At 39.4% G+C, this 13168-nt stretch overlaps 1 protein-coding gene across 49 annotated transcripts in view; it reads right to left on the reverse strand.

Moving 5' to 3' along the window:
• Nucleotides 1–13168, reverse strand: part of AOPEP (aminopeptidase O (putative)) — a 333384-nt gene that overhangs the window by 269472 nt on the left and 50744 nt on the right. For 48 of the 49 annotated variants that reach the window (XR_013383609.1, XR_013383592.1, XR_013383612.1 and 45 more), the window contains one exon: nucleotides 7199–7365. Coding sequence is in view for 25 of the 49 variants with exons in the window: in XM_077904208.1 (XP_077760334.1) it covers nucleotides 7199–7365 (167 nt within the window). In the remaining 24 variants the exon portion in view is untranslated. Of the gene's footprint in view, nucleotides 1–7198; nucleotides 7366–7747; nucleotides 7904–13168 lie in introns of all 49 variants that reach the window. The other variant, XM_077904432.1, reaches the window with a different exon arrangement.

Raw genomic sequence — 13168 nt, forward strand, 5'->3', positions numbered from 1 at the left:
GAAGCATAACTAAAGAAATGACCCCAAAATCATTTTTGTTACTATTCAGTAGTGCTTTTAAGTGCTCCTACCATGAACATATTATGTCTATCTATCAAAAGACATTTATTCAACTAAGTATCAAGTACCTCTTATATACAAAGCACTTTTTTGGGTGTGGGGTCTCTGTGAGGTACATTTTGGCAGGGAATATAGGCCGATGATAACACACAGGATAACATTTCTGCTTGCCTGAATGAAATTCTGTTAAGGAAGTTAAATAATAAAGGAGTCACACAACTCAGTCTAAATCTATAGCTTTGATGCAGCCTTCTTGAAAAAAGATTGGTAACTTCTAAGCTAATAAAATTCTTATGATGGTCACCAAGCGACAGTCTAAACCATTAGCCTTATTTTAAAAACAGCTAGGAGGAATGATTTCTCTCATGTAGCAGGGACTCAGAGGTCTGTCTTCTGATTTCTATCCCCTGCCCAAGAGCTGCACTCATTTCTGTTGCTGGTATCTGATTATGCTGCTCCCAGGTGCTTTGCTTCTTTCGGGAAATCAGCTGGTGCCTGGCAAATGTGCTAATCACTAGATGTGTCATTGTGATGTAAACTGTGACTCGTGGGTCAGTTTTGTGAAGAGCTCATCCTTTTAAAGGGCATTGTGCACAGTAGAGTGGAGGTCCTAGGAGACCAATCTACAATACATACAAAACATAACTTGGAAAGGAAATAGTATCATCTTGTAGCCACATACCCTTTTACTCTAAGGAGCACAGAGACATTTGGAGACATTATTCCATCTTTAGGACAGCCATTTTGGGTCTGGCAAAGAGCTCTGTTTGCCCTCTTTCCTGGTTATCCTTTGAAAAATACTCAGCTGTGACTACAGGGGAACTGCAGTATTAGGCATAGAGTTTTTTCCTTGTCTAGCTCAATCCTCCTTCCATTCGAATTGGTAAAGTCTGCGCAATGACATCACGTAAGTATAAGCAGCATGAATGTAAGCCCACGATATCACATAAATGTAAGTGGTATGAACATAAGCAAATCCCAATTAGCATCTGCTTCATTATAACTCTGCCCTGAATTGGTAATTCTGAAAAAAAGATCCACAGATATATTCCTGCAAGTATGAGCATTTTTCATGAAAATTTTAAAGTCCATTCTTGTCTTAATTTTTTATAATCTTCAAATAGACAGACAATGACAGATACCAAAGTGGTCAGAAGGCTTTCTTTTCTGTAAAGGGCTGGTTTGTAAACATTTTACAAACTAGCTATATACTTTTTAATGCAAATGTTCAGCTCTGCCACTGTAGCACAAAAGCAGCCACATGCAATGGCCATGTTTCAATAAAACTTTATTTACAAAAATGGGCAGTGGGATAGATTTCTTAAGCACACTGGATCATCCAGATATAACTGAGTACTACCAAACAATTTCAGAGTCCACATCTGCATTAGTATATATGAATGCACAGGGACATGCAGCGTTGCTTTGATGATTGAGAGATAATGAGAAAAGAACATGCGGAGGATGTTTTTGGCAAGTAAAGGCTATATGACATCACAGTATGCTGTGTAAACAAAAGCTTTACAACACATGGAATAAAGTGATGGGGAACAAGATCGTCACGTGGCTCAGGGTAGAAGAGGCACGATAATCTCAACAGAACCTTCAGAAGCTGGCAGCACTACATTCATATTGTGAAGGGCAATTTCATTTCAGCAAAATCTTAATCTTTACATTAAAATTAAGTTACTTATTTGAATTTTATTGATTTCATATTTTGGTCTATGTTTAATTTATATTTTATTTTGGCTTTATAGATGTGTAAGAGTTATCATATAATAATATATTACAATATACCTTATTAGACACATAATATAATTTACATAAGAGTTTGTGCCTATTCTTATATTTATGCTTTCTAAAATATCATTCTAATACAAATAATTTAAGTCCATTCCAGTGACACAAGTGGACAGTGAATGGAACGAAAGGAAATCCATAGACCCAATCCTGTCTGTTGGTACATGCCAGAAAGGAAGGTCATGAACACTTTAAGAAAAAATACTCAAAATAAAAGTCAAAGAAAACATTGTTCTAAGGACTTAGGAAGAACAAGCCTCAGAAATCAATTGACTAAAAAAAAAAAAAAAAAAAAAATCAATTGACTATAGAAACAAAAATAAGCTTAGTAAACTGGCATTCCCATCACGATACAAGAAGACATAATTTCTATAAAAAAGTAGTAGAGGGATCCCTGGGTGGCGCAGCGGTTTAGCGCCTGCCTTTGGCCCGGGGCGTGATCCTGGAGACCCGGGATCGAGCCCTACGTCGGGCTCCCGGTGCATGGAGCCTGCTTCTCCCTCTGCCTATGTCTCTGCTTCTCTCTCTCTGTGTGACTATCATAAATAAATTAAAAAAAAAAAAAAAAAAAGTAGTAGAAAGTCATGAGAAGACAAAAAAGCTGAGACAGTAAAACAGAGTGAGATTAAAAAAAACAAAGTAAAAAAAAAAAACAAAAACAAAGTAACAAGATAAAAGATGAGGGAGGATTGTAAGAAACTGTTACAGTAACAACTTAAATCTGTAATAGAATTACTAAAGAACAAAATGTCTCTATGGAAAATCAGCCTTAGATAGTATAAGTAAAAAAAATAAAAAGGCAAGCCACACAGACTGGGAGAACATATTTGCAATACATACATATGACAGAGGGCTTGTATCTAGAATATACAAAGTATTCCTACAATAATAAAACAACCAAAACACCTACATTAAATAAAGAGATGCTTGAAGAGATGCTTTTTAAAGGACGATATAAGAATGTACAATAAGTACATGAAAAGTTGCTCACCATCATGAGCCATCAAAGAAATGCAAATCAAAACCACAAGGAAATATTTTTTTAAGATGTATTTATTTATTTATGATAGACACAGAGAGAGAGAGAGAGAGGCAGAGACACAGGCAGAGGGAGAAGGAGGCTCCATGCCAGGAGCCCGACACGGAACTCGACCCCGGGACTCCAGGATTGCGCCCTGGGCCAAAGGCAGGCGCCAAACCTCTGAGCCACCCAGGGATACCCAGGAAATATTTCAATCCCAGCAGGACAACAAAAATTAAAAGGACCAACAACACCAAGTGTTTGCAAGGATGCACAGCAACTGGACTCTCAGACATTGCTAGTGGAATATAAAATGATTCAATCACTTTGCAACTAGTTTGGCAGACACTTACTGAGTTAAAATATACATATATGATCCAGCAATTCCACTCTTGTGTATTTACTCAAGAGAAATGAAAATCTCTATCCACAAAAAGACTTCTACATGGATATCCACAGCACATTTTTTGTGATGGCCAAAAACAATTCAAATGTCCCTCAACAGGTGAGCAGATTAAAAAAAAAAAAAAAAGTTTATTCATATTATGGATGACTATTCACCAATTTCTTTATTTAAAAAAAAAATTTTTTTTTACATAAACTCTATCCCCCAACATGGGGCTCAAATTTACAACCCCGAGATCAGAGTTACATGCTGAGCCAGTCAGGCACCCCCATCAATTTCTTTAAAGACAGTAAACTACTGCCACCTACAACAATACAGACGCATTTCACAAACATGTAAAGCAAAAGAAGTCTGACACAGAAAAGTACACACAGAATAACTCCATTTATCTGAATCCATAGGAAAGGGAAAAGTAATCTACAGATACAGAAATCAGATCTGTGGTTGACTGGTATGGGGTTGGGGACAGATGGCAAAGGCACAGAGAATTTCTACGGTAACAGACATAGCTACAGCTTCATAGGGGTGTTGATTAATTATATAGGTGGGTATATTTGTCAGACCTCATGAACAAGACTTAAACTGTCTGCATTTTATTATATGTACATTATACTTCAATAAAGTTGATTTTTTTTAAATGGCACCCATAACTAGCTACGTTCTAGAAAGTTTTGAATTACATAAACAAAAAAAAATTCTGTGAGCCTCTAGGTAGGAAAATCAGACTACTTTCAAAGAATAAAAAAAAGAAATTAATATCAGATTTTTCCTCAGAAATACTAAGGGATAATAATGAAAACATGTACAGTCAATTTCAAAGGGAAAAAAAGTCCTAAGAATTTCATACCTAGTCAAGGATTGTTTATAAGTGAATACAACAAAAAGCCAACCTAAATATGGGAAGGCTCAGAAAATATACCACATATCCACCTTTCTAGAAAAAAATATTGGGGCACCTTGGTGGCTCAGTCAGTTGAGCATCTGACTCTTGATTTTGCCTCAGGTTATGATCAGGTTTTGAGATCCAATCCCATGCTGGGCTCAACACTGATTGTGGAGCTTGCTTGGGATTCCTCTCTCCCTCTCCTTACGCCCCTTCTGTGCCTTGGGAAAATAAATAAATAAAAAATTTATATATATATATATATATATATATTTTCCCACTTCCCAGCGGAGAGATGATTCAAACTTAAGAGCTCAAGAATAAAGAAAGTCTAACTACTTAATGCAAATGATTTGAAACTGAATGGAAACATAAAACAGTAATTATAATTCCTGGAAGAGAAGAAAGAACACAAAAACAAAGTATAAAGATACTATCAGTCCCAAACCACAAACTGTATTAATTAAAACTGGGGAACGGAATGTTGGTAAGGGAAGATGAGAGAAGTAAATGCTCATTAAGTTTATTATTTGATATAAAGTGTAGAGCTATCAGTTAACTAAATTGTGAAACAGCCATTTATGGAATACTCTGCAGTCATAAAAACAATGAAGAAGTTGAAGGAGGAAGCACAATACAAAAATAATGTATATAGCATGTTATGATCTATGCAATAAAAAGGAAAAACTATACTATACACAAATTAGTGTATAGTAAATAGAAATTGGTCACCCTAATTGCCTTGGGGGACAGTTCCTGGGTAGCTGGAAAATAGGAGCAAAAAGGAGACTATTGCAATTTTCTTGTCCTTGTAATCTACTTTTAGAAAATAAAATTTTTAAATATATTACTTGTTTTATTTTGTCTTGGCTTTGAGAATCAAGTAAACACTCAGTGAAGACTCCAGTACATGTGTAAATCTAGTTTGATAAAGGAAATACCACAAATCAAAAGTACACTTGTCATGATGAGCGCTGAATAATGTATAGAATTGCTGAATCACTAGATTGTACACCTGAAACCCACGTAACAATGTATGTTACCTATACTGGAATTAAAATAAAAAAATTTTAAAAGGGAGATATTACAAGTCAGCAAAGATCCAATAAATGATCTTGCAGCAACTAGTTTCCTAATTGGGGAAAAAAAAAAAATTAGTTCTCATTTCACAACCCTGACCAGAATAACCTGTGACAGATTAAATTACAAAAATTAAACTAAAACTTAAATAAAAATATTAGAATAAAACAGGTAAATCTAAGAGCAGCAAAAGACTTTCCAAGAGAAACCTGACAGATTTGACTACATTAAAATTAAAATCTCCTATCAAAAACATTATATGAAAAAAAAACAAAAAACAAAACATTATATGAAATTAAAACACATACTATAAACTGGACAAAATGCTTTTCACAAATATTAAGAGATTAATATATTTATTCTTTTATATAGGAGACTAGCTTATAGATTTACTTAATGTAAGTTTATGTGATTAGGGGAGACTCCATAAGGAAATGAAGACCCAAATAAACAATTCACCAGTGTACTTTTCTGCAGCATTTGATGAAGAGGCAGTCAACTCAGGAACAGCCAGAGGGAAGAGATGCACAGGAGAAGGTGTGCAGGGGCGGGGCAGCAGAGCGTAGAGCTTCCATGCCTTCTCCCAGGATCTTCATATGTTTACCAACCCAGAATCTCCAATATCTTTATTTTTTAAAGAGCCAATTAAATTAAAAGATGAAACAACTTTGAAAGCCTCACTAAGGCCTCAGAATAAAAACAGGCAAAGGAAGTGAACAACTAATAACAATGGTTAAGAAACTTTCGAGGACAAGTGGAACCTCGTCGATTATCGAAATAATCCAATTAAAGAGAAACCTTCTCTTGCCCATCAGAAGGGTGACACTCCTGGTAACCAGGACCCTCATAGCTACTCATGAGAGTATAAATTGTACAACCTTTCTGGAAAATAACCTATCTGAGAAATGAACCAACAAACTTAAACATGTTCAAAACTTTTGACTCAATAATCTCATTTTATACAAACTATCTCCTCTGGAATTTAATGCATCTTTATTTATAACAGGGGGAAAAACCTGGAAACAATAAAAATGTCTAGTAATATGGAAACATTACAAAATCTGATATATTCACACAACAAAATTATTATGCAGACTAACATATTTTTTAAAAACGACTTGGAAAACATTCAAGATATACAAAGAGTAAAATAAATGGAATATAAAAATGTTACATGCTAGGACAACAATTTTGAAATGATAACATATATGATACATATAGGTTTTAAATACTGTAGGGAAATGCAGCAAAATGTTAGCAACCATTTTCTCTATAAATTTTTTTATTATTTTTGCTTTTCTACAAATGTTAGTTTCTATAATAAGTATGTGGATGGAGATACAATATTCTAAATTAAGAAATAACAAATTAGAAAAAATTCACCTAGCGTCAACATGCTCTGGATCTCAACTGAAAAAGCTGATTATTGCAACAAGCAAGTGATTCACAGACACAACCTTGATGTGTTAGCACATCTTTCTTACACACCTTTGGTTCAGAGACAAGTGGGCATATAGTATGCAGGACAGATGCCTTAGCAGGACAACTCCAGTGGGCCAGCCAACAGGAGCTCTATCGCCCAGCCTAATGAACAAACTGAACTACAGACAAGGCAACTGTAATGGTGTTTCCACGACGCACTCTGCCTGTCCCAAAGTCTTCAAACCAAGACTACCCACTTACAGCCCACAAACCACCAGGTGAAAGCAACTCCAAAATTAATCCAGGAATTGATAACTCTAGCGTGAAGAGCCCTGCATGCCATGTCCAGGCTCCCAACTGCCCCTCCCCATCCCCTGCTGTTTTCTCTAGCAAAATGTTTTTAGTGTGTTCACTCCAACCCAACTCATAAAGGAGCTCTTTAAAGTTGAGAAAAACATTGCGGATTGGATCCCTGGGTCCAGCATGTGTGCACTACAGAAAGAAGCACAGAACACATGTACAGTACCTTCCCGAAGCTGTGTTGGCTTGGCAGAATTTTCCCCACTCATTAAAACAACAAAAGATGCAGCTGCTCCAACTGTAGCCTGCCATGTTGACATGGCAACGGGTGGCTCCTGGCATGGAAAAAGAGCCCTGTTGTTTACGGGAGATCCCATAGTATAAACACATGGCCTGCATAAGAAAGACAAAGAAACAAAAGAGGGGAATCTTTAAATGAGTTGTCACTTTTCTCACCACCAGGGTAGTGAAGGTTAAGTTGAGCTTTCAAAGAGAAAAAACATTTGAGGCTTTGTAGTTGACTGGTTTCAAAGCATTTTGAACTGAAACTGCCACGGGCTGGCTATATGAATAGCCGAGTAGTAATTTCTCCCAAATAAGTTACTTAAATATGTAAAGAGAGGTTTTTTGTTTTTTGTTTTTTTAAGGGAAAAATAGCTTTTTGGATAAAGTTTTAAATACTAGTCTGCCAATTTAAAATCTGTATTACCCTTGCCCCTCCCCTTAGGCCCTTACGCCTTCAAAAGAAAAAAGTTTTAGAGACATTCTTACAAACCTTTTGGAAAGCATTCTGGAAAAGAAAATATGTTTGGAGATCACCGAGATATTAATGTTTGGAAAAACAAGCTGGTGGTCTCAAATCCAGTTGCTGGTGGGCAGATATTCCCAATCTTGGAAACCACCATCTCAAATGGAACCCTTGTGGGAATCCCTGTGTGGAGGCCAAGAACAGAGGTTGGCATATAAACAGAAGCGTAGGTCACAACAACGGGGCTTGTGATGGGAAGGCCAAGTGTAGAGTCATTACAAAGCGAGTGCAGGAAACCAAATGGTATGACATTACGGCTCGTTCTGCCACAATTAAAAATTATAAACCCAGCCATACTAAGAATGATCCTTTCCATGATTAAGTCAGACGAAAGACAGCGATTGAAAAGATCTATGAGATCAAAGGAATCCATTCTTTTGATACCACAGAGTTGAAAGCACAAAAGTGACCCTCAGGAAAATGTTTTAGGAAAATGTCTCCATTTTTTGCTTTTCAGGAATTACGACAAATATGATGTAGTTTTAATCAGTTTGACTTATAGAGTAAATGAATAGAACAGAGCACTCTTGGTAAACTGGTTTTCCTTTTTCATTAACATCAATATGACTGAACATTTACTGAGTTCCTACAATGTGCAGGAACACACAGAATGATGGTCCTACTCCATCAGTCAGGTCTCAGTAGTAAAAGACACACCAGTCTGGATCTTAAGAAAGAGAGGTGACTTAACACAGGGCACTGGCTATCCAAGTGACAGAAGAACTGAGAAGCCAAGCGGGGGAAGGTGAGGCAATCCAAGGATTAGCCATAGTGGTAAGTAGCTGCTGTGAGTCCTCTGGGTGAAGGAGCTGGTATTACCAGGAGCTAATGGGCTGCAATGGCAGGGTTCACCTGGCAAAAGCCAGAGTCACGGTGGGGACTGTCCAATGGGTGCTGGGACCAGATGAGACTCAGTCACTGCTGGAGATGCCAAAGAAACCCAAGAAGGAAGAAGAAATGCCTTGTTTCTCACCAACGGTTTCTGCTCTCAAATTTTCCTCCATTGCCCTACATAGGCCAAACTTAGCAGGAAGCAGAAGACAAGGGAGCCTGGGAAATGAGGTTCCTTGTCATCCAGAGATCACAACAAGAACAGAAACTGGACCTAAATTAAATGTCCTTATAACCTGCAGCCCATTGACAAATACTTGAGGCAGGCAGAGTATGACATTCCTCCAGAAAATCCCAACTGTCTTAATGTTTTGCTAGAGGAAAAAACCTAAGTTTGAAAATAGATAGGCCTCCAGGTTCCTGGGAGTCTTCTTTAGCATATGAAAGTCCTTTTGGAAACTTTGCTTTGTCTTTAACTCCCCCAACTCCAAAGTATATAATCAGCCATTCCTTGTAACCCAAGTGCAGCCCTTTCTATTTACTGGTCCTGTCTCGAGCTTTATTTTTATTTTTTATCTTTTAAAATTTCTTTATTTATTTTAGAAGGGGGGCAGGGAGGATCCCGGGTGGCTCAGCGGTTTAGCGCCTGCCTTTGCCCCGGGGCGAGATCCTGGAGACCCGGGATCAAGAGGTTGTCTCTCTCTCTCTCTCTACTTGATCTGGAAGGAATCCAGCTGCCATGTCAAGACAGTCCTCACACAGCCTATGGAGGGGCCCATGTGCTAGAAACAGAGACCTCTGGCCCAGTCAGCGAGGACCTGAGGCCTGCTGAAAACCATGCAAATAAATCTGGAAGAAAATCTTCCAGCTGCAGTCAACCCTTGAGATGCACGTGGCCCCAACAGATAGCTGACTGCAACCTTGTAAGAGATACTGAGCCAGAACCACTCAATTACGCTGCTCCTGGATTCTTAACCCTCAGAAACTGTCTGAGATAATAAATATTTGTTCTTTTAAACTATTAAGTTTGGGGTGATTTGTATGCAGCAATAATAGATAACAGAATTTTCTCAGGTTTCTGGCTCAGGTGATAAGATGTGTTGTGAAGCAATTATACAAGAAAGAAGTCAAGATGACAAGCAAGGTCACAGGAAGGGACAAGAGAGAAGGAGAGTCCCTATTTATTTTGCGCATACAGGACTTAATACACCCAATGGCAGAGGGTACTTGTATGGACATAGAGACCATGATTTTCCAAGCACAAACCACTGTTCAGCAATGGGACTGAGTGTCTGAAATCGGCTAGATCATAGAAAATTGAGGAATGATGGGCTTATGAACTAAGTATTGATGTTGCCAGCAGATTTGAGTCTGGGTGCCATCCACAAATCAGGGAGTGTGTAGGAGGAAATCCTCCCATTGGCTGGATTTTTAAAAAGCATGTTACCACTATCCTTTCCTCTCTCATTCTTGATCATTTCCCCTCTAAATGGTCTAGTCCTAGATATTTTTTCTAGTTCTGTCTTGACCCCCACCCCCACCCCCCCAGCATCCTCTTGAGGGCTCTTTCTACCATATTGTCCCAGGACACCTGACTCCTCCCACCATAGGGATAAGTTACCTGGCTAGCCGCCCCCCCCCCCACAAGCTCTCACCTCCCACTCTCCTGTCCTCACAATTCTCTTCTGTTACCTCTTTTCATCGCTGGGGCATCCTTGCTGCTAAAATCTATGTTTCCTTTTCTCACTTTCTGTAGAGGCTGCTTTTAGGCTTGAGCAATGGAATGTAGAGCAAGGCAAAAGGGTGCGCAGTGACCCTGAATACAAACAGGCCCATCAGGCCACCCACTTCAAAATATCCATAGGCCTTAACTAACCACTGGGCTAAGTACGACTAGGCACAAGTACCAACAAAACAGGAAATTCCATACATCTCCAGATCTCTTCACCTTCGGCCTTTAAATACAGCCCCCACTTCCTTGCAGATGGTCTCTCCTGTGCTGTCCTCCCTGCCTTTCCCTTGGGGTGCATTCAGTAAACTTCTATCTCCTTTTTTCTGCCTTGGGTGAATTCTGTCACCACCAGCCCCCACCCAATAGAGACGCCCCACATTTTGGGACCCCCATCTGAATGGGAGAAACACCACACTTCCCCCTTGGTCTCCAGAGCTATAACTCCGAAAGTGTAAAAAAGCTCCATCTATGGATATAGATCCATAGATATAGCCATGTCTGAAATGGGACTCAATTGTTTTCTCATTGGAATGTTTTCACAAATAGAAAAATACTCATCAAAGAGGGAGATCCTAAGCTAAATTTCTTGAAAACAGAGATTATCTTTGTGCTCCCAACCTACTCCTTTCTTGGCCTTTACCCTTTCTCAGTTCCAGCCTCCCTTCTTCCTTTCCCAATATGCCCACACCAAGCACTGCTTAATTCATAAGCAATGGCCTTTGGAGATTTTACGATGTGATATCCTTATGCATGTTGCACATCCTAGTGCAAACATCTAAAATAATGTAAAGTTAAGTGACTATATTTTTAACCTTAACCTCTGGATAAACCTCTAGAGGCGGAATTTGGGGCATCACAAAAAGTGAAGAATGGGTGAACGTAGGGACTTCACTGAATTGTGAAAATCATACTCCCCACGTGGTGATTCAAGAGTCAAGATGGCTCCCATCACGCACACCTACAAATAACTACCTAGAGCTGATTTCCTGTCCCCCATGCCCTGTGCCCCAAGAGGGGAGGAAAATCTATGTGCATTTACAAATATGTTCTGCAGCTATCTGGATGTGTAATCACTGAAATATCTGCAGCTGTGTTTACTCAAAATGCACAGTCTTGCACCTCAGCCATGTTGCTAAAACGCTCATGGGACAGATGTGCAGGCGCCAGCCTCCAGTGCTCATAACTTCATTATTTCCAGACTCAATAATTCCTTCCAGCACACAGAGGAAAACTCTCTCACACCAGGGCTCATCCCACATGCCCTGGGATAGCCACCCAATGAAAGGCTCCCTGAGGAGTCCAATTAAGCTGCACAGGAATTGTGGGGGTGGAGAGGAAGACACTGAAAATCAGAAAGAAAATGGTGAGATAGTGTGAAAGCTGCCCCATGACTGGCTGCCATTAAAGAACTTCTAAACTCAGGAAGAACTTGCCAGAATGGCTACAACTTCAGCTTGATACATATTTGTTCATGGAGTGGTTAAACAAGGATGAGACACACTAACTATGCTGCTATGGTCTGAACGTGTCCCCCTCAAATTCCTTAGCCCAAGAGAGCTCCTTAGCCCCTTCCCCTATGTGAGGACACAGCCAAAGGTCAGCTGTCTGCAACCAGAAGAGAGCTTTCATCAAAACCTGAATGTGCTGGTACCCTGATCTTGGACTTCCAGCCTCCAGAACAGTAAGAAATAAATTTGTGGTATTTTGTTATAGTAGCCAAATGGACTAAAACATATGCCTTCCAAGGTAAGATGCTGGTGAACACTCACATGCTCATTTTCTTAAGGAGCCAGCTATAAAGAGAAACTTGTAGGGATTCATTCAAATTAGATATTTTAGGGCAGCCCTGGTGGCTCAGCGGTTTAACACCACCTTCAGTCCAGGATGTGATCCTGGAGACCCGGTATCGAGTCCCGCGTTGGGCTCCTTGCATGGAGCCTGCTTCTCCCTCTGCCCCTCTCTCTCTGTGTCTTTCATGAATAAATAAAATCTTTAAAAAAAAAAAAAACAAATTACATATTTTATTTCTCTTCAGTTGACAACTCTATGCGTTCATCTTTTTGCAGTCAGTGTGAAAACGGGGTTACTTTTAGTTTTAAAAAGTTTCAATTCTGGGATTCCTGAGTGGCTCAGCAGTTTGGCACCTGCCTTCAGCCCAGGGCGTGTTCTTGGAGTCCCAGGATCAAGTTCCACATCAAGCTTCCTGCATGGAGCCTGCTTCTCCTCTGTCTGTGTCTCTGCCTCTGTGTGTGTGTGTGTGTGTGTGTGTGTGTGCCTCATGAATAAATAAATAAAATCTTAAAAAAAAAAGTTTCAATTCTACCACTTTCCATAAAATCACCTGTTTTCAGAGACTTGATACCACCACGTCTCTTATCTGAAGGAATAAGGTTCCTTACCACTCAGGAACTGGGGAGAGGGCTGCCTTAGGAGAAGCGGGCAGGAGGTGATGAGCCTAGAATTGCCATGGGTGTGGCTTGTTGGGTATTTTCCCACAATGAAGTACTGATCTGGTCCCTGGAGTCCAGAGGGCCACAGATGTGACAGTTCTGTGAGTCGGATTCTTTTAGAAAACTTGCCAGGGTTACAAAGTTCAGGCCTCCTCCAGTTCCTTATCTCTTCTCCTTCCTGCACCTGATCTTTTTGTAAGACTCCATGTTATCACTAAACTCAAGCTAGAAGCAAGCAGCCCTCTTGCTCTCTTGTGCCACAAAAATCAAGAGGTGGAATACTAAAATAGGAAATGTCAACTATAACTCACTCTTTCCTCCCAACCCTGCACACACACCTTCTTTATTATATTCTCCTTCATGGCACTTTACCAA

Source organism: Canis aureus, chromosome 1, assembly GCF_053574225.1.
Source record: "Canis aureus isolate CA01 chromosome 1, VMU_Caureus_v.1.0, whole genome shotgun sequence".
Classification (NCBI taxonomy): Eukaryota; Metazoa; Chordata; class Mammalia; order Carnivora; family Canidae; genus Canis; species Canis aureus.